General features: G+C 32.8%; 1 protein-coding gene across 1 annotated transcript; it reads right to left on the reverse strand.

Moving 5' to 3' along the window:
* Positions 1 to 7,192: 7,192 nt before the first annotated feature.
* LOC114291671 (delta-latroinsectotoxin-Lt1a protein) lies at positions 7,193 to 14,322 on the reverse strand. The gene is made up of 3 exons (XM_028235537.2): positions 13,608 to 14,322; positions 8,138 to 8,323; positions 7,193 to 7,721 (listed from the first exon to the last, which is right to left on the reverse strand). Exons 1-3 carry the CDS (start codon positions 14,190 to 14,192, stop codon positions 7,431 to 7,433), a joined length of 1,062 nt encoding a protein of 353 aa, XP_028091338.2. The 5' UTR covers positions 14,193 to 14,322; the 3' UTR covers positions 7,193 to 7,430.
* Positions 14,323 to 23,543: the final 9,221 nt, after the last annotated feature.

A 23,543-nucleotide genomic window follows, 5' to 3' on the forward strand; every position in this document is an offset into this window, starting at 1 on the left:
AGGGTCCCCGCTCGAGCGGACCCAAGAGGCCTGCAAAAGTACTGGTTACCTCAAAATTACGCTCGAGCATGAGTTAAGGTGCTCGAGCATGAGTTAAGGCGCTCGAGCGGAAAGCCTGTCTACAAAAGCTCCCCGCTCGAGCGTGAAATATCCCGCTCGAGCGGACAGCCAACTCTACAAAAAGTGCTGGGAGCACGATTTTCCCGCTCGAGCGGCAGTAACCCCGCTCGAGCGGACATAAAAAATCTGGGTTTTCCAGATTAAGTTCTTGAGCTCTAATTCGATTTTCCAGCCAATAAATCATGCATGTTATGGCTCAATTCTCAAATATACACATATTAACATGATACCAATACAAGATTACAACATTAGGAAGCTCAATTTCTTATATCATTTACATGCATGTCTCAAATTAATCCAAATTCATCACCAACATATCAAATTCCAACATGCAAAGCTTACTCTTTCATGATCTACTCTTGCATGTAAGAATACACATTATTCACAACTTATTTGGTGAAGAAATGGTCATACACATGGATTTCATTCAACTTCAACATAGATTACACAAATTAAGCTCAAACATGGAAATCTATAGCAATTCTTTACATGCATGCTCCTATTCACTTGAAATCCAACATATACAACTCAATTCCATTACATTCAAACTAATTCATGCTCTTGACCATCTATTAAACTTGAATTCACAAGATGATGATTAGAAATGCATGAATCACTCACCAAGGAGCTTTAATCTCCCCAATTTAGCAATACTTGAGCTTAATCTCCAAAAGGTCCAAATCTTGAACCACAAATGCACAATTCTCTCCTCTCTCTCTCTCTCTCTAACAGCCGTCTCTCTCTCAATCTCAATTGTATAACTCAGATTTTGAGTTCAATAGAGTTAAAGGAGAGTGTAGTGCTAACATACAACAAGCCCCATTGACATATTATTTTAATATAAAATAATTGGGCACTCAATTCATCAATTTAATCAATTTAATCTGACCTGAATAAATTTTCAATTAAATTTCACCGTAGGCTCTAAAAATTACGCTAATTACAATGGCGTAATCAATTTCGGGTTCTGTGGCCGATAAGGCCCTTAATTTAATTTCCAAAGCAGATTATTCAAACAGATATTCCTACGGTGAACATATAAAACTTCAAAATCACATGTGTTCATATAATGGCACATAAAATCATGCTAAACACATAATCATACTCAAATTAAGGACCAATTAGCATACTACAGAACAGGGGTATCACAGGTAAGTCTAACTTTAAGCTCTTGAAATGACTTCTCATATGTTTCACTCCACACAAACTTGATTCCCTTTCTTGTTAGTCTAGTCAAAGGTGAGGCCAACCTAGAGAAATCTTTCACAAACCCCAAGAAACTTCGGATCTCAAAGGCATTCTTAGGTTGTTCCCAATCCTGCACTACCTCTATTTTAGAAGAGTCTATAGTCACCCCTTCCTTGGATATCATATGGCCTAAGAATTTTACATTCTTCAACCAGAACTCACACTTCTAGAACTTAGTACACAATTTGTAGGCTCTAAATAACTCAAGTAGAATCCGCAAGTGTTCATCGTGTTCATCATCAGAGGGTAAGTAAATCAAGATGTCGTTAACAAAGACAACCACAAAACGGTTTAAGAACTCACGGCAGATTCGGTTCATCAAATCCATAAACAAACCTGGTGCATTAGTTAGCCTAAAAGGCATCACTAGGAACCCATAATGGCCATACCGTATACGGAATGCCATCTTCTGGATATCCTCCTCCTTCACTCTTAACTAGTGATAACTCGATCTCAAGTCTATCTTAGAAAAGCAACAAGACCCCTTCAACTAGTTAAACAACTCATCTATACGGGGTAATGGATACTTATTCTTAACAGTTACCCGGTTTAACTTTCGGTAATCAATACAAAGTCGCAATGTGTCATCCTTCTTCTTGGCAAAGAGACTCGGTGCTCCCCAAAGTGAAGTACTAGGATAGATAAAACCCTTATCTAATAATTCTTAGAGTTGAACCTTCAACTCACTCAACTCGACGGGTGCAAATTTATACGGTGCCATGGAAATTGGTGTCGTGCTAGGCACTAAATCAATAGAGAACTCAATCTCACAGTGAGGTGGCAAACTAATAAGATCCTCCAGAAAGGCGTCCGGGTATTCACGAACTATCCTTAGCAAGTCTACTTAGACCACATCACTCTCAACACCCAAGAATGTAGCAAGAATGAGACTAAGCTCACCCTGACCACACAAATCATACACTGATAACAAGGTTCTATCAATTCGGTTCCCTAAGAAATAAAAACAATCATTGTGGCACAAGGTATTGGAATGTGTTTTCAGTGGTATGATTTTGAGAGTCTTATAATCATTGCGACCCAAGGTATTGTTTAAAGACCCTGTATGAATTCTTGGAAAGGTTGAAAACCTTCATATAAATTCTACAAATGTGGAGGTGTCACACAAAAGGTGGTGGTACTTAAACCCAAGAGGGTTAGGATAGGCCTAAAATTCCATTGACTTTGTGTTCAACGGCTATGCACAATACAATAGTGCAGGATTAGAAGATGGGCTTGGAAGATGTTAAAAGACTAGGACTTTAAAGTACTTCTGCCTAATCTTCTTAAACCTATATGGTAACTAGTGAGGATAAAAGCTTCTTTGAAGTTGTGATTTCTTTATAAAGAAGTTAGTAAATTAACTTGATCTCGCATAGGTAGTAATCCTTAGGCTACAAGTGAATGAAAGGATACCGACAAAGAGAAGGTCTAGATTACTTTGATACTTGATCACTAGTTATGGTGAGTGTGATCGCAATTATGCGAAGTTTGGAAATACATCAAGATGGATGTTCATATAGCTTTCCTATATGAAGATTTAGTTGAGTAAATCTTTATGGAACAACCTGAAGGGTTTGTCGGTTCCAGGACGAAGAAAGATTGTAAGCTTGAGAATCATTTTATGATTTGAAAATAAGCACTAAAACAATGGCATGGGAAATTTGACTACACTATGTTGCCAAGTGGGTATAATCAACGGGGTATTGACAAAGGTGTTTATGTCAAAGACATTGAAAATAGTATATGTCATTTTGTGTCTGTATGTTGGTGATTTGCTCATTATTGATAGTTATGAGAAGATGTTCAATACTACCAAGTGGATGTTGAACTCTAAGTTTGACATGGGCCTTACAGATGTATATCTGAGAATTAAGATTTCCTGAATATCTGTTGGTAGTGTACTTTCTCGATCTCATAATTTTGATAAAAGCCTTGAGAAGTATGAGTCAAATACAAGTGTGTCAAGGACACCGGTAGACTTGAGTCTCTGTTTGACCAAGAATAATGGAATATTCTCTGGTCATTGGAAGTTTGATGTATTTGATGAGTTGTACGAGGCCAGATATAGCCTACTTAGTTAGCAGGCTAAGTAGATACACGAGTAATCTCAATGCCTATCTTTAGAAGGCATTTGTGCGGGTAGTAAGGTACGTACAATGAAACTGGGATTATAGGTTGCATTACGCTAGATATCCAGTTGTACCAAAAGGGTACAATGACGTCACTTGGATATCTGATATAAAGAGTACAAATCCATTAGTTGATTTGTTTTCACTATTGGAGGTGCAGCTGTGTCTTGGAAATCTTCCAAGCAGATGTATATCATGAGATCAATGATGTAATCAGAACTTAGTGATTCTGATAAAGCTACTAAAGTAGCTGAATGGCTTTGCCATTTTCTTGAGGATATTCCATGTTGATAGAAACTTATGCTAGCAATTTTGTATATTTTGTGACAACTAATCAAGTATTGGTAAGGCACAAATAGAAGGTCTAGACATTTTTGTCGAAGACATAGTTCTATACAACGACTACTCTCTTGTGTTGTCACTATAGACTATATACAGTCTAAGGACAATATTACGGATCTGTTAACCTAAATGTTAAATCAAGAGTTAGTGAGAAGTCGTTAAGAGAAATGGGGTTAGAGTCTTTAGCGAATGTCACCGGAACAGAAAACCCAACCTAATTGACTGGAGATCCCAAAGTTTAGGTTCAAAAGGACAACATAATTGTGTGTAACGAGTGAGTCATTGTGGAGGTAAGTGATACCCTGTGGGGTAGAAGGTTGAGTTGATGCTTTTAATGACCTAAGTGCTGTGAATATCCAACCATACTATAGCGAGATACCTTATGTAGGTCATCTATGTGAGTGTGAAGTAGGGTCGTTTCTTTAAGAATTGACAACGGCGAATTCTTTAAAAACACTCATTGAACTAGGCAAGTGTTCTAGGACCAAATCGGACACACCAGTAAGAACAAGAATAATGGTTGGAGTAACTCCTGTGTGAGGCCTATTGTCTTAGTTTACACAAACGGAAGAACAATTGAACACATCACGTTCACTATTCAACTAGTAAATCTAATAGGCTTTTACTACGAAAGGTTTAAGGCCAACAACTACCTTTTCTGATGTAGGGTTAGTTTGTGTGTTTTCTCTCAGAGTCTTTGTTATTAAGCGGTATCCATTTTTCTTTATTCGGCCAATTTTATTCATGTGGGGAATTATTGGAGAATAATGGTTCGATAACTTTAATTCAAAATTAAAGTGGAACCCAACTGCTGATTGAAGTGGGTCTAAGTGGGGTTATATTTTCTTAAGTGAGAAGATTACAATATAAAAATAATAAGTTGAAACCATTGAGTTGTGAATAAGAATTGCCTCATAAAGTGGGTATCAATAAAAGTTAGGCTTAGATTTGGATTTTTAATTTTGACTGAGCCTAGGCTTGTGCTTGTGTTTGTGCATGATTTGGTCTTAGACTTAGACTTTGACTTAATCTTGAGCTTGGGTTAGGCAGTGTTGTGTTGGGTTTAACTTGTATATGTGTTTGAAATTGGGTTTGGATCGGGTTGCAACCCATACCTGCATTCATTTTTTGACCTATCTAGTTTAATTCTCAAAACTTATGCATTATATACACATTATGATTTATATAATATTTTTGGATTTTTTAACCTTTTTAACTCTAGCCCTAAAGGCTGAAGTTGATGACATTTGATGGCCTTAGTTCATGGAAATTGATGCTATAGCCTTCATGGTTAGGAATTCCCCTACTTGTATAAATAGAAACATTTCCTCTCCAACACGGTAAAATAATTTTTGGAGAGATTTTTAATGAGAAATGAGATAGTATTTTGAGATAATAAAGTTTGAGATGATTTTTATACCAAAGAAAAATTTCCTTATCTTTTTTGCTAACCCCTTCTTTGGTTCTTGTTAGAAAAAGACTATTGTCATTATCAAATTCGCCGAAACCATTCAGAAGGTGTTTCTACATTAGTTGGTTTCAATCGTCATATCTTAATAGACAGATGCCAATGTACCTCCAGCACTCATCAGGGAAGCGGCGAATTTGTTTTAAGGAAATTATGATTACACAAGTTTCGGTCTACATATCTTATTTTATTTCAATTTATCATTTTATTCGAGTATATGTTTGTTTTATGTTTTTGTTCATCAAATTGTAATATTCGGCGATCATTCTTGTATTTTTAGTTTTTTAATTTATTCTATATTTCATTATTTAATAAAAAAATAAAAAATAAATTATTTTTTCATTTCTATTTAATTTTTTAAAAATATTTTTCTAATATTATTATGAAAAAATATCAACAATTGTAAAATTAAACAGTATATATTTAAATCTATTTTAATTATTTAATTTAATCAGATTATTATGATATTTTAATTCTTGATATATATAAATCCTATAAATCTTACATAATCTTACATTAATTCCATTTTCGGTAGTGCTACGTAGCTCGAAACCCGTGGCTCGAGTTTGGCTTGACACCAAAACGACGTCGTTTTGGTGTCGATTTTTTTTTTCTTTTTTCCGTGTTTTTGTTGCAGAACGAAGAAGAAGAAGAAGAAGAAGAAGGGAGAAGAAGAGAAGGGAGGTAGAGGAGGAGGAGGAGGAGGAAGGAAGGGAGGGGAGGGGGCCATAAAAATCGGCTGGAGGAGGAGGCGGGGCTGTGACTACGACTGCGACAATCGATGAGGCAGTGGCGGTGGTGCGACGATCGGCGAGGCGACGGTCTGAAGCTGCAACGATCGGCGGCGAGGCGACGGTGGTGGTGCTGCGCGACAATCTCCTCCCTCCCTTCTTCCTCTTCCTCCCTTCTCTTTCTACTCTCCCTCTTTCAAGCGAATTCGAGCCCTTGGTGTCGAGCTACGGCTCATTTCCGTTCCATTTTGTCTCCCCTACAATCTTCTACCACCACCTCAGGCTGGAGTAATCCACTTCCAATTGCACCTACTACCTGTCACCTTAACACCAGTCCCCATGGTTAGCTACCCCACCTCGGTCACTCATTACCATTAGCCACCACCACCAATCACCCCACCTCGTACAATCATTTCGCAATTCGCCAAATATGTATTTAAAATATATGTGCACAAAATATGTTTTATGTTTTTATTTAAAAAATAAACAAATACAAAATTAAAAACAAACAATTATTAATAAAAATTGTATTTTCTTGTAAAAGATATGACAACATTGTATTTTCATTCATATACCTAATAAATTATTAATAAAAATTAGACAAGTATTATATGAATTAAAATCTCAGAATAAATCAATATAATTATGTTAAAATTATGAGACTTACTATATTTTCTTTAAACCTCAAGGGAGCTCAGCATAATTTACCTATGGCCTACTTTGGGAAGATGGTAAAAAGTAAATTTTTAGCTTTTAACCAAGCTTTTGACTTTTTTAGACAAATGATTAGGGAAGTTGGTAAAAGTTGCTTTTGGCTTTTTTGATTAATATTTATTTATGATGTCAGATCACAATAAAATAACCAAACTGCCCTAATTAATTTAAGATATTTACAACTTCACTCATGTAGTACATTTTGACTCATGAGCGGTAGAATTGTAATTTCACTAGTAGCTAAAAACCAGCTTCCCAAATGAAAAAAAAAAAAATGCAAAAAAGTCAATTTTTAACTTTTGCTACAAACCAAAAAAATGATTAAAAGCCAACTTCCCAAAATAGCCCATAACTATGTCTAGATTATGTCAAGAATATCATCCAAAAACTGAACTTTGTTGTTACATCACAAAGCTATCATCCATAGAGCTGACTTGAGCTGTAATATAAAGATTTCCATTTCTTCACAAACTTCAAATTCATCACTTTTTTTTTTTTTTTTTTTTTTTTTCACATCCTTGTATAGCTAACCGAACCCACTTGATCAACTTTCTTTTAATATATAAGCACCAGCAAACAAGGAAGAATTTTAATCCTTCTACCCTACAATGTAGGTAGGACATTTTACATCCACTTCACATAAGAAATTATGAATACCTGCAATCACTCATTGGACATTTAAGTTGTTATGATGCAGCTACTATTATATGCTTGGGTTCGATGCTTTTTATCGTATGCTCTTTGGATGACTAATAAACACTTCGCTTCATGATGAAATTTAGGTTTTATGAGTCCCCAAACTACCCAAAAACTTGATCTCAATCTCACATTGATCGCTAGCGGCAATCCTTTTCTCATGTCAAGCATGTCTTGCATAGCTCTCCCAGCACCATACATTGGCTTGTTCTTTGTTGCTACATTTAATTCAAAAGATGTTGTTCCGTCACTCCCTGCATATAATTTCGGACCCTACAACATCGCGGTAAAACAATTAAAACATTTTATTTTGAGTAACATAACAAGTCAATAGATTTGAACATAGGTACACATGACCAAAAAATATAAATAAATGAAAACCTATAAACTTAAATGCACTTGAATGCATAAAAGAAAGAGAAACAATAGTAACCTAGAATTTTATTTTTTTTAAACAAAAATGTTTAGAATATTATGCTCATAGCATGGTATTCATTCTAGATGAAGCTCATATAGTCTACTAGAATTAACGCAATGCTTTTCGCATTACATTCTTGCTACATTTCTCTACTTTCTTTCTTTCATTTTTTTTTTTTTTTTGTTTTTGCTTCTAAATTTGTACATGGAGTTGATGGTGTCACAACAGATAATGACAATGAAATATTGAGGCACAAAATTAGTAAGCTTACATATGAAATGGCTAAAGGAAGAGAAGCAAATGTCAATTCCATGATTGGAGGGTGGACATGAAGGTTGAAGAGCTTGGACTTGTTCTCTACCACTAGATCCATTGAACAATTGCATGTCAATATTTTAGTTGTAACACCAGTTCCATCCACTCCCTCTCCTAGTCCGAATTCTCGAATTCCCAATATCTGCAACAATTTTTAAACTCGATATTAATTTTTATTAGCAAAAATAAAATTTTATTAATAAATATGGTACTACATACATGCAAATACTATATATCCTCAAAATTATGTATGCCATACAATCTAATTTCCAACCATTAAATTTAAAAAAATAAATTTAAATCATCAATGGGTATGATTATTAAAAAACATTTAGAATCATAAGAAAATCACAACTTTGTCATCAACCTTGGCCAGTCACATTAATTTTTATATTATAATAATGGGTTATTTTCATCAACTTGGGTCTGTCACAATCGGTTGTTTTCCGTAAAATGCCACCACTGCCCTATTTTGACGCAATCAATATACAATTGGTCAAAAAATAGGACAGCTCTCTACTAGCTAAGACTAAATAATAACAGAATTTTGGTATTTTTGTTCTAGTTTATATGTCAAGTTATAATTAAAATAAAGGTTTATTACACTTTTTATTTTTAAATCATCGTCAATTTATCGACTTAGTACTTGAACTATTGACGGAGTATATTAGGTCCTTAAAGTATATAAATCAAAATCTATTTAGTTTCTAAACTATTAATTGAATCTATTAAGTTCCTAAAATATTTAATTCAAATATATTTAGTTCCTGAATAGATTATAAAAATAAAATATATGTTCATAAATATTATAAATTAGTAAAAGACCCTACCTATTAAGATTTTATTTCATAAAAAGTTCAATTTGTTTTCTATTTTGTATTTAAATAGACTTTGATTTATAATTCAAAGACTAAGTAAACAATTTGTCAATAATTTAAGGATATAAAGTGTAATAAACCTTTAAAATAAATCTTTTTTTTTTTAAGTTCAAAAAAAAATCATTTTGTTTAGTACATCTATTTTCACAATAATTATAAATCATGTTGTTTGATAAATTTGTTAGTTTTTTGATTTCTTGGTAAGTTGTTTTGGGTAACATAAACTATTTTTTTTTTTTTTAGAATTTTTTTACTTACTAAATTTGAATATTTTTTTTTAAACTTGTTTGTTAATATGTGATAAATAGCCGACTTTTAAAGTAATTTAATTAAAAATTCAAAGAAGTTATGATGATGCGCAAAACGTCACCGACATTGTAATGATAAGGAATAATTTAATCCGAGAGTATTATATGGACAATGAACAAATAAAGAGTACGTTAAAAACACATGGTTGATGTGGTGATGGCTAACGAATGAATTGGGGCTACGGAAGGAAATCAAAAAAAAAAAAAAAAATTCAAATCAATTAGTTCAGTCTAATTTAATAGGTTTGGTTTGATTTTTTTTAATCCATAGTTTGGTCTCAGTTTAAAAAATTTGAGAATCAATTTTCGTGGATTGGTTTAGGATTTAACTTCACAGTATCGGATTGAAACCAAGCTCGATTTTAACAAATGATAAGTATTTTTTTTACTGATAAAAAAAAATTATGATTTTATTCCAATCCGAATCAAATTGAACCATACTGACCCTTAGAATGAATTAACAAATGATAAGCAATCATGAGGATAAGTAATTGGAATTAAATTTGTGAATTAGTAAATTTTAACAAAGAGAAAGGAAAAAGAACAACTATACGAACATATTTACCCACATAGTTTTTTTCTTTCTTTTTTTTTCTTTTAATAAAAATAACCACTTCACCTTTTGAAAAAAATCACCATTTATTTATTTCCGATTTTATGTATTACAAATCAACAAATAATTTTTCTCCTTAATGACACCTAACTTGTGGAATTGTTTTAGTGCGTGGTGAATTAATTTTATTCTTACTTACTATTACTATGTAAATCACACCATGAAGTATAGAATTTTGGACAAATTACAAATGAGGGTTGTTTGAAAAAAGAATCAAATTAATTCAAAATTTTCAAAATTGCAATATACGTGGAATAAATGAAAATAATTTTAAATCAAAGAAAAGGAAAATATGATATATCGGGCTCCAAATGATCAAATTTAACGGTTTAGAACAATCAATACTTGGTGACCACTAGATCCATTTACATTGTTTACAATTGGTTTTGACAAAAAAGCCCATCTTTCTTCCATTCTCTTCCTCTTCCTCTTCCTCTTCCTCTTCCATCTCCAACTCACCATTATAAAACCCTCCTACCCTTTATTTCCACCGGAACAAATTACCAACACTTCCCTCGAGATTTGATTAAAACATGAATTCTTTGCTCTCTCATTTGTTATACAAATATAAACCTCAATTTCTCTTCATTCCCACCATGACCATCATCTTCTCTCCCTTTTTTTCCCAACGCTCCTTAATCCTCCCTTCCCTCTACCAAACACCACTAAAAATTATTACGGAGAATTTTAATCCTTAAAATTTTAGAACATCTCATAAATTAATTAATTTATTTTTTCTCAAACACAACTGATTTTTCCACATGTACATCATGTTTGTATGCTACTAACACCTTTTCCAATACTTCACAGGTGGGGACTTCAACACTTCTTAAGCCAAGGTGGAAGAGAGTGATTGGAAAATGGCATTAATTGGAAAAGAAAAGGTTTTATTTTTGTGTAAATTACTAGGCCCAAGAGCCCAAATACAGGGCCTGAAATTTTCCATAGTCAGGCCCAAAGTTAAATTCAGGGTACTTTAGGCTCAATTACAAAATGATACAGGCTCCAAATCCAATCCTTCATATATATGAAAGTTGAAATAGGAAGGTCATATTGGAGTCATTTTCAGCTTGGGCTTAGCTTACCTTGGCCCTAGCTCGGCTTGACTATCAAGCATAGTTATTCTTCAAAAAAAAATATTTTAAAAAGTATTTCAAAATTAAAATATATAATGTAAATTTAAAATTAATATATTTTGTGCCAAAATTAGAATAAATTTAATCTACACACACTTTATTTTTGAATAAATTTAAGCTGAGAGGTGCTTTCGACATAAAAGACAAATTACAAGAACTATAAGTATAATATGCCCAAATTTTTGTACCAAATTCTCCTTTGAAACTATGTGCTGGTAGCATTTTTAATTAGAAGCCATCTTAGTGGTTTTTTTTTTTTTTTAACAACATTCTCTATTTACTTCTTTTTTTTTTCTTTTTTAAAGTTTCTATTTCTATATACTTTTTTTTTATATCACTACTCCTTAATAACAAGAAGCAGAGGTTTTACGTGAGTTCCACAAATGCTGCAATAGGGCAATAAATTTTTTTGGTACATCCTATCTCTTGCAATTAATAAAAATAAAAAAAATTAAAAAAAAACTCAAATCTATATGTTGTCATTTCAAAGTCAATATTCAACCTAAACATAATAAAAATCCCATGTAATAACAAATAGGCAGTACCCATGCATGAGCGTTGAAGTGGTGAATCATTCTTATTTGCCCTAACTATTTCAATATAGTAATAACTAATACCAACTCTACAAACAAAAATAAAATAAATACACAAAACTTGTACAAAATTATAGGAATTCGGGTGGTTGCTGTGCGGGGGTGCACAGCAGCCACGGCTGTGCAGTCAATTGGACTCTTTTCGGGATACATTTTGATAATCTGAACCGTTCACATTTTAGAATACATCAAGTAAAACATACTTGTAAAAAATCAAGTTAATCAAATATCGTTTACCCATTCATCCACTGACATTTGTATTTACAAAAATAAATAATAATTATAATTTAAAGTATTAAAATGAATACAAATGTGAGTGGATGAATGGGTAAACGATATCCGATTAACTTGATGTTTTACAGGTATGTTCTACTTGATGTATTCTAAAATGTGAACGGTTCGGATTATCAAAATAGGCCCTGAAAAGGGCCCAATTGACTGCACAGCAGGGCTGCTGTGCATCCCGCACAGCAGCCACCCCAATTCCAAATTATAGGTTAGAGATTCTGCAGTCTGTGATCCACTAGAGTGATTTTGCATAAAATCATGGTGGAGTCAACTTGTTTTTTCCTTTTGTATTTTTGTTTTGTTTTGTTTTTTTTTTTTTTTTTCCGGTAAGGTTAAGGTTGGAGAGTTGAAAGGTGAAACGTGAAATGATTATTATACTTTAAATTTTTGTAGAATTAAAATTTGTGCAATTCAAATATAATCACTCTAGAGGATCTAGATTATAGATTGTGGCCTAGCACTTCAAAATAAAAAGATTATTTGGTACAACTTGTCTGAGGTGCGTATAGCTTTTTTTATTTTTATTTTTGATGTATCTGTCAAACTGTTTAGAATATCTCCAACGGTTCACCTAATTTTTTACTAAATTTAAGTAAAAAATGACCATTTTTTTAATTTGATACAGAATGCTCCAATGGTTGATTTTCATCAAATCTGCTTCAGGGACAACCGGTTGGTCGACCGGTAAGGTAAATTTTTTTTCTTTTTTTTCTTTTTTTTTGAATTTTTTGAACTTATCTATTTGAACTGTTTGAACCTTTTAGTAGTCGACCGGTTGGTCGACCGGTAAGGCAAAAAATTTATTTATTTTTTTAAAATTGTTTGAACCTACCCATTTGAACTATTTGAACCTTTTAGTGGTCGACCGGTTGGTCAACCAGCCGGGCAACCGGTTGGTTGACCGGTTCCTCTCCTCTAACGGTCACAAATAGTAATTTGCTGAAATCTGTATCTTGTTCTTAGTTTGATGATTTTTTTGTTCAATTCTCAATTTGATACCAGTTTGGTGAAACTGTTGAAGCTTCAAAAAGTGCATTTTTCACCAAATTTCAAATTTGATACCAGGTTTGGTGAACCGTTGGAGATGGTCTTAGTATAGTTTTTACTTATTAGACAGAAATAATTGAAATAAATTGGACAAAAAAAAACTAATTTTCAAAAGGGTTGCGAGGTACTTTTGGTTTCTATTTTTGGATTATCAACTGTTAAGAATTATTTGGGAAGTGCTATATTAGAATACTTTTTGGGGTCTTTTAGGAAGAAAATAAAAAGGCGGCTTTTAGTTTTTTACTCATTTTAAATCACATCGCATCTCACATTTTTTACTCATAAAAACACAAAATAGACTAAAAAAAGATAAAAAGTCAACTTTTTACTAACTTTTCAAAAGATTTCTTTATCTTTTTAGGTCATATTATCTCTCTATTTTTCTACACATCTTTTCATAAAAAATCAAAAAATATCATCTTTTAACATTTTTCAAACAATCCTTTAACTTAGAATAAGCTGTAAAAAGCACCATAGATTCCACTCAGATAAAAATAAATAAATAAAATAAAATAAAAAATTCTATGCCAATTGTAAAGGCAAACAGGGAGTGTTTAACGTACCTTAATAGACATATTGGGTGGTGGAGGCTTTGTAACAATGTAGAAAACAACCAAAGCAATCGCCAAACTCACCAAAAACCTCCAAACAATCTGTAAAGTAATCCAAACCAATGAAGAAGATGTACGAAAAGACAAGTACCTCCACCACCACCAACACCCTTTTTTCCCAAAATAGTCCTCATCATCCTCCTCCTCTTCATCATCATCATCATCACCATCATGATCACAATCAACCCCATGATGAACACTAATCAGACGGTTCTCACCATTCTCAGTCCCAGCAGTCCCATGACTCTGAAGATCGTAGGCGATCTTTTTCTCATGCAAGAAGGAATTGTTGGATCCGCGAGAGGAGGAGTAGCGAGAGAGCGCGAATCGAGAGAGGTCTTGGGTTGGGTGAGTGGTGGCAGGGTTGGTGTTGGATTCGGATCGAAGAGGAGAGTGAAACGCGGATTCGTTGGAGGTTCGGAGATCGGCACTGTTTGAATGAGAGACCGTTGATGGGCTCTGTACGAAATAGAGTGCGTATGGGTAAGTGCGAAACAATGCTTCCTCTTCTGCGTCCATACGATGGTTATTAGTCATTTTTAGAGAGAGAGAGAGAGAGAGAGAGAGAGAGAGTGAGTGTGAGTGTGAGTGTGTGTGTGAGTGAGTGAGTGGGAATGATATGTTCTGACATATGGGGAAAGGGTTCCTTTGGAGGGTTTTTAAACTGGAGAAACAGAGGGTAGGTCACACTCAATGCTTTCATATTTAAAAATAAATAAATAAAAAGGTCGGATTTCACTCTCATGGTGCGATGTCAATATGACAGAATTTGAAGAGTTCTTAAAGCTTAACGCGAATTTCGTTATCCATCCCCCAAAAAAAAAAAAAAAAAAAAAAAAAAAAAAAAAAAAAAAAAAAAAAAACGAATTCCTTTTAATGGTCTGAATTATTTATTTTATAAAATTTATAATATATATTATTTATGAAAAAATTCAGAGCGATTTGATAATCTTATCTTTTTTTATTGTATTACATTTGCCTCTAAAAAATAGATGATCTATTTTAAATATATATTTGTCTTTTATTTTTTCAAAAACAAATACAATAAAATGAATAAATTATGATTGTTTGATCGACTAATTTTTTTCATGTATAATATACATTGTAGATCTTAGAAAATGAACTGTTCAAATCATCAAAATGAGACTCGTGTTGGATCTTACGGATCCCCTAAGTTCTATTATGTTAAAATCTCAATATAAGATAAGCTCAATAAAAAATAAAAATAAAAACTAAAAAAAATACAATCCATCTACCATTTTTGACGAAAGTAGAACAGATAGCGACTAGACATTAAAATAAATGGGTTATTTTGAGAAGTTGGTTAAAAGTTGACTTCTAGTTTTTTTATACTTTTTTTAAAAAAAAATGTGTAATAAACCAGAGAGATAATGTGACCCAAAATAGGTTAAAAACTAATTTGGCTTTAATCAAGTTCCCAAATTAGGCCAATATAAATATTAATAAAAAAGATAAAAAAAAATTATGATATTTTTTTACATTTGTACGATTAATGAATTGTTAATGAAAAATATTTAATCATTTTATGAATTAAAATATTTTAAAAAATAATATAATTACATTAAAAATATCAAACTTATTATATTCGGAGTGTCAAAGAGATGCTACTTTTGTTTCTGGAATGGAGCCTTGGTTATAAGCCAATTGGAGCCAGCCACCCAATAAATATCAACTCCGTTACGTAACTCGAAATATCAAAGGCTCGAATGACTCGAAATCTCAAAACGACATCGTTGTAGAATTTTTTTTTTTATTCTCTTACCGGTAAGATAATATTTTCCGTACCATTCGAGCCATTCGAGCTCTACGCATTCGAGTTACGGATCATTTTCGAATAAATATACATATATACACACAAACATGTATAAATTACACTTTTCACATTCTAGTTTTCACTTGAATTTTATTTATTTTATTACTATAACTAGAGGGTGAAAAACTAATTAAAGTGAAATTCGATAGTAAATGTTAGACCATAAAAAATGTAAAGTATAATTAGGATAGTTGTCTGAATTGGAGAGCTTTTATCCATAAATCACACACACGCCATTTTTTAGTCTAGTTTAGTAATTGAGTCATAAGTACAAGTTTAATTTGTTTCTGTAATCGAATTGACTTTTGTTCAATTTAAGTATCTCCCATACTTGATAAGACAAGTTCAATTTCAAATTTTTAAGCTCAATTCAAGTTCAACTAATTCTTAGCAATTGTGCTCAAATATCAAAAAACTCAAATCGACTTGTTTGTGCCCTACTTATTCTAAAAGAATTAATCTTTTCATTTTTAGATATTTTTTATAAGCAATATAAATATTTATATAAACCTTATAACAAAACATTTTTAGGTGAATTATTAATAAATTGCATAAAATATTTTCTCTATATCAAGTTATTGTTGATTATTTTTATTAATAAATTGCATGAAAAGTTTTCTCTATATCAGGATTGTGCTCATTCATAAACATAACATATCCCATCTTCCAGAAAATAAAAACATCATTTCAATACTCACGTAATCTAAGAACATCCTGTTGCCAGTTTGAACTCTTTTAAGTTGGTGATCTCAATTTTATCCCATTTTGTAGTCGAATTTGGTGATTTAAATCGTTCATTTTTTTAAAATTTATTGAATAGAATATTCATGAAAATAATAAGATGATCGGACATCAATAGTTATATATTTCAATCACATTTATATTACAAAAAACAAATAGTTATTCTTAAAATTATATTCTTGTCAATTTTCTTTTCAAAACAAATGTAATTTAAAAATATAACTATTGATATTTGACCATCTTAATTTTTATGTAAATATTCTACTTAACAACTCTTAAGAATTGAATGGTTCGGATGGCCCCAAAATGAGCCAATCAAGTCCAAATTCTCTCTCAAGTTGGTCAAGTTGATCATCAAACATGAGAAAAAATTCAAACCCTTAACTAAAAACATCTTTGTTGAAAGTTTTTGGTTGCGTTTGATTTAGTTTTTTTGAATAAATTTCAAAAACTACATAGGATGAAAAAAGGAAAAGAAAAAGAATTATTATTTTCATACGATTTTTTTTGGGACAAAGATAATTTAAGAAAATTCAAAAACATCTTTGTTGAAAGTTTTTAGTGTTTGTTTTTGTGAAAACTAACTAGTAATTGTTTGAAAAATTTCAAAAATAAATTCTCAAAACTCAATCAAACAGATTCTCTATCTTCCAAATAGGATAGGGGTGGAAATGTATTTTTTGCGTAATTATCAGATGTTTTAGAAATTTCACGTTGGCTATGTGTCTAACCAATAATAAGGGACTAAATGAATACACGATCCTAATAATAAGCAGACAGTAGATAAAGAATAACATTTCATTGATCGAGTGCATGAACACGTAATGTTCCTAATTTACTAGATAATTTATGATACTTTTATAGGAAAAAAGAGCCATGACAAGTAAAACGGAAGCCGAGTATAAGAAAGAAGCCGTCCGAGAATTACGGGAGAGACTATGGGGTGGTGCGGTGCCTAGATACTATATGTTTATGTTTTGCTTTACACCGAATTGTAATTATCTCTGCTTTTCATGGATGGCCTCTAATGGAATCATAGCAAAGTAAGCACGCTTTACCCAGTTCCCTTTTCCCCTCCCTTTTAATTCTCCTCCTATTCTTTTAATCTATGTAATAATGAATTAGTCTCTTAGAAAATGTGTCTATTATATTGAAACAGACACTAGTGTGCTTAATGTACACACTATTCCCTAGGCCACCATATATTCAATACTTAATTTTGTCACCCTTGCGTAATTTTGATCATCTCAATTCCATTATGATGCTTTAGCTATTCAATGTAACGTGATCACCTTGCAACACCAAATCATCAGTTCAGTAGTTTATATAGTTTTTCTTTGAGAGAGTAAATATAAGATGTTGAAGATTTAAGTCGATAAAATAGTTGTGGTCCTTGCTAACATCCTATTATACGAAAAAAGAGAAAAAAAAAAAATATACTAATATCCTATCGTGTGACGAGAGAGAGAGAGAGCAATCAATTATATGAAATTCTACTTGAATTATGCTTGCTTGTGAAGTGATGGTGAATTGGCATGGAAGGGTCGCAATCTGTGGTCATGATTGAAGATGATAGTCGGAACGTTAGGAAATAATCTAAGACAAGTTGCTTTCCCTTTTGTACCAAGACATAATGAATTCCACCTCTCATTGCCCATCATTATGAAAATTAAGGTTTTCTTTTTTGAGGGGTATCTTGTATTTTCCCATTCAAATGCTGAACATGGGGTCTTCAAGGCCATGGCATAAACATGCGATGCATGCACACGTTTTTATAGAATTTAGATAATTTTGGATTTTGTTCAAGTGTATGTGCAAGTTTTCTTCAATGACAATCCAATTGAGTGTTTCCTTTCATTGGGTTATAGAATAGTCGAATCATTAAGTACCAACTTATCTAAAAACTTACATCATTTAAAAAAAATAGACAATTTTATTAATTATGAGAAGAATTTTAAACAGTACAATTCAAAGGGTTTATTTTCAATAATTAGCTATGATATGTATATAACATGACAAATATTTTTCTCCAAGACTAACAAGACGAAAGTCACCAAAACCCTAGTTGAATTATAATCATAAATAGAGTTAATGATGCAGACATGTATGGCCAGATGGGTAATGCTAGGGATACTAATGATTTTACCCAAAAAAAAGAAGAGATTTGGGGTCTTCATTGAGTAATGCATGACCAAATGAATGTTTAGTAAATTTTTTGATAAAATATTTAGGATCTTTATTATTTTTGTGGTCAGATACTAGGCATGAAAAACAAAGTTAATTGATTTTTTTAATCATAAATATTTTTCAAGAAATTATTTTATCCCTAAAAACTCTTATATATATATATATATATATATATTCATATATGCATATATGTGCTTAATAAAAAAATTTGGCAGCAAAAAATCTGAACATTCGTAATAATCAACTGTCCATCAATTCATTCTAGTTTTTCACATGAATTAACCTAGAAGCCTTTCTAGTGGCTTAAACTCGTCCAACTATTTGACTTGTCTATACATGTGTTTCACGAATTAAATTTTTAGATTATTTACATGAAGGCCCCTTAAATTATTGACAAGTATCATTTTGACCCTCTAAATTATAAAAATATATAAATCGACCCCTTAAACTATTGAGAAGTATCACTCTATCCCCTAAACTATAAAAGCGTACAAATAGGCTCCCTAAATTATACAAACGGATCAATTAGACCCCCCCCAATAGAAGAGATCGAAGTAAAACACATTAATAGTTTAGGTCATCAATTTGTATGCTTTTATAGTTTATGGGCCAAAGCGATACTACTCTATAATTTATGAGGTTCATTTGTACATTTTTATAGTTTAATGGGTTAAAATGATACTTTTCAATAGTTTAGGGAATCTCCATGTAAATAATTCTAATTTTTTGAGTCAATAAAAAAATTTGTTATTAAAAATATTATGAGACTAGTTTCTATTGTCAATAAAAGTCCGTCCCAAAAAGTAAAAAGTAACTTTTATCGAATTTTTTTTTTTAAATGCTCCTAATATATGCATTTTTAGTGTGATGTCCTGCATCTTTTAAAAACCAACTTAATAATATTAATTAGGACTTACTATTCCATGTTGGAGCCATTATTACTTTTTAGACTTTACAAATCGCATGTTGTCATCTGCTGCTCCTCCTTTTTTTTTTTTTTTTTTTCAACTCATTTTTGTCCTAAATCGTTTTCTGAGATATCAATTTGAGTCTTTGAGTGTTAAAGTGAACTAGGGAAAAGATGAGAATACTCTAAGTTTGGTTTTGGCCTGAGTTGAAATTAAAGTCTACTTGAGCAGTTCTTAGTCGCTCGAGTGGTCATTGCGTCCATCCAACTCTGTGTTCTACAGTCTAAGATACTGAGAGTGTGGTTTCACCGCTCGAGTGTAGGATTCACCGCTCGGGTGGTCTGTTCTGCAGAAGAGAGAGATTCCGCAAGCCTTCGTTTATCGCTTGAGCACATGTTTCACTGCTCGAGCAATCTGTTCGAATTTAGATGTGAAAATCGTGCCCAATCACTTAAAATCTGAGGGAATACTCATTCTTATTCGCTTCTCTCATCCTCCCATCTCTCTCTCTCTCTACACTTTACTTTTCTTCTCTCATCTCTCTTTAAAAAAATCCTCACCTATCCTCATTAATCTTCCCATCCACCAAGATCCATAAATATCTTGACCCTTGTTCTTGAGACATTTTTGGAGTGCATCCCCGAGAGGAGCGTTTTGTATAGTGGATACCGATTTTCGGCTTCATGGGAATTTGGGATTTTTCTCTCTCTTCACTTTTTGAACTTGATGTAGGGATTTTCTGAGCTTAGTGTATGTGATTTAGCTTTATTAATTATGTGTTATTTTGATAATATAACATTTCGAAAAGGTTGGGGTTTTCATACAAGATATATGTAATGTACGGCTCGTGTTTACACCCGTTAATTTTGTACTTTTGTTGGGGTGTTATGATTACTTTGGAGTTTGGTTTGGCTCATCCTTGGTTTTAGTTGTCTCCAAGAACCTTATTTTATACTTGACAAGTTGGTTAAATCTTTCCCTATTTCATAAGGTTATGCCCACGACCTCGTTGTTCGTGGCCATGGTGTTGTTAGGTCATTCCCGCGAGGGGCCGCGACCAGGCCACGATGAAAAACATATCCCAGTACTTTTGCAAGTCGTCCTCTCTATTCCTGTGAAGAAGGTGTCACACTTGTGACTTCCTTGTCCGCGCTTGCACCTGCGGTCTTTTATGTCGCACCCATATCCAAATGCACCATTCAGTTCCTTGTGTGGGAGAAAAGTGCATGGCCCACGAGGGGCCGCGAGGTTAGGCCATAACTTAAGGGTTCACGCCCACGGTATTCTTGTCTGCAGCCGCGACTGTGTCTTTCGCGCTCATGGTCTATTGTTCGCGACCACAACCAATCCATCTAGACATACGACCAAAAGTTACAAATATCTACTTGTTTAGATCATCTTCCTCTTTTCTCTCTCCAGACTACCATTTTCAACCTCCAAGCTCTAAACTCTTAGTGTTCATCTGGCTACACTCATCTCCTACCCCTAGTGCTTGAGGCTTGAAGATAGAGCAAGTTGTGAGCTACGTTTTGATCGAAAAATTTTAAGTTTTCGGCATCGTTAGTTTTTGGGTGTTCTTCCTCTTCTCGGGTTTTAAGGTAGGGATTTCTTTGACATTTATGTATTTTTCATAGCCTCGTTGTGTGCTCTCGAATAGAATAGTGTGTTGGTTGGGTTTGGGTTAACTTTTGGATTATTGTACTTGGATTTGATTTTGAAAAGAGGGTTTTTCATGAAAATGGCACAATAATGATTTTGGTATTAAGAAATTTGGGAAATTACTTTGAATGTGTAAAAATATTGAAAGGATATTGGTTTGGCAGTATTTGAAAATTTTGAAGTGTACTTAATGTGAATAAAAGATAATGGCAAAGTTGAGATTGAAATGTTATTATGACAACCTTTGTTTGGTTAGATGGGTGAGTGGAATATGTATCGCTATTCTTAGTATTGAAATTCTATATTAAATATATCTCTTGAATTTATTTCTTGCATAGAGATATATGTAGTTGGGTTATCGGTGGAGGATAGTCTTATTTGTTGTAGAAGTTGCATGAGGACTAGAGGAATTAACACCTTTCACTTTTGCATCTCTCATTTGAATATTGTTTTTTTAAAAAAATTGGTGAATACCGTGGTGAATCTGGTTAGGAGTGTGGTTATTATTATTATAATTATTCGCATGTGTGTCCATGTTGAAAGTCCAGAAACTCGCGTGATGAAGTGTCGATCCTTCTGGTTAGTACCGGTAAAATGGCTTTAGTAGTGCTTGTGTAACCTACTAGCAGACACGTACCTAGAAATTCTCCGTATGTGTATCCATTACCCTGTTTTTTGTTTTAGAAATAAAAAGTTATGAAATTAACTATAAACTTGGCATTGCATTAAATGAAAGATAAAAATATGCATCATTTTGAAAAGGACATTCATATACATTCACCATATGACCTTGTTAAGCTTCATGTAGTTTATTAAATTAATCTCTATTGGGTTTTAGCTCACCTTTTGTGGAAACCAACTTTCAGGTACTGATAATATGCCCCTGCCAAGAAATTAGCTTAGAAGGATTGTGGAGTCGAAGGCTCATGTTTTTGTCATTGTTTTTGTGAACATTTTGCACAAGCCTAAGGCATATATGTATTGGGTTTCTATCCCACTTTTGTTGTACCCAAGTGTCATCTTGGAAACGTGTAGCCATTAAAGCACATTGTTGTAATAGTTTAGATATTCATGCTTAACCATTACAAGTTTTAGATTCAAGATGTAAAATCGATGAATGTATTATGCATGTGAATTGGTTTGGGGTATTAAAGGATGGAAAAATGTTGGAGAACTCGTATATATGTGTGCACATGGTTTATTTCCACTTGTTGAATGGATGAATGTTAGATTATAGATAATTTGAATCTTCTAAATTATCGGGCGTTACAATAGAAAGGGTAGATTCTCAAAATTTCTAGAAGGGTCTTGTTATTGAAACTTCATTTTTGTGTAATATATGGACTATGATGAAAATTTTCTTTCAAAGATGAGAACTCAAATTTTGGGTAAAACCCTGGGTTTGAAATCTTTGAATTGTAACTTTGATTGAGTTTATAAGAAAACTTATGAGTGTGGGAACATGTATGTTATTGAGAAAATGTGACTTTAAAAGTTGTCTTCAAAGAATATGAGATTTATGAAAATGTTGTTGTTGGGATTATTGGAAATTTCTTTTTCAAAATTGCGAACATTTGAAAATATTGAACTCTTGCGAAAAGATGAAAAATAACTATGATGTTAATGTTGTTGTTTATGCTCTTACTATATATGGTTCATTTTGGAATATTTATTGAATAAAGATAATTGTTTTTCCCAATTGATAATGGTTGTACAAATTGCATGTGAATTAAGAGAATTGAATTACGTACAAACTCATGCATAGCATTAAACATGGCATGATCTCATAATTAAATACTTACATTGGCATTGAGAAATTGATTTTCAAATTGATTTATTGAGAATATTTGAATTGTTGTCACTTCAAGAAAAAACACTTTCCGTGACCAACATTTTGGTCGCGAAAAGTACCATATTTGGTTGCTAAAATCATTTTGCGACCAAAATATGTTGGTCGCGAGTTGGTCGCTAAAGCCTCATCACAAATAGTTTTCTGCGACCAAAAAAGCCTTTAGTCGCTAAAAGTGACCATTCGCGACCAACTTTTTTGGTCGCGGAAAGTCCAATTCATATTAGCCAAAAGTAAACTTTTAGCGACCAAAGATAAGTTGGTCGCCAAAAGTCAGCGCCTTGACCCCAAAAATATAATTCTTTTGTGCTACCTGGGACTTGAACTCCTGACCAAGGAGTCACCATGCACCCAATCCACTCTGCCAATACCATGCTTCTTGTTCATATTTGGCAAAAAATATATATAACCCATAAAAATTGGGTTGTATATTATTTTATAAACCTTTTAATGCCTAAACAGAAAAATAGCATGTAATTACAGCAATATCATTTTTTTAAAAAATTTATCCCGCATAACTTTCTGCGACCAACTTTTTTTTTTTTGTCGCCAAAAGGTGATCTTCTGCGACCAAAAAAGCCTTTGGTCGCCAATAGTATACTTTCCGCAACCAACTTTTTTTTTTTGATCGCCAAAGGGTAATCTTCCGCGACCAAAAAAGCCTTTGGTCGCCAATAGTATACTTTCCGCGACCAACTCTTTTTTTTGGT

Source organism: Camellia sinensis, chromosome 2 (genome assembly GCF_055761805.1).
Source record: "Camellia sinensis isolate YWXY chromosome 2, ASM5576180v1, whole genome shotgun sequence".
In the NCBI taxonomy this organism is placed as follows: domain Eukaryota; kingdom Viridiplantae; phylum Streptophyta; class Magnoliopsida; order Ericales; family Theaceae; genus Camellia; species Camellia sinensis.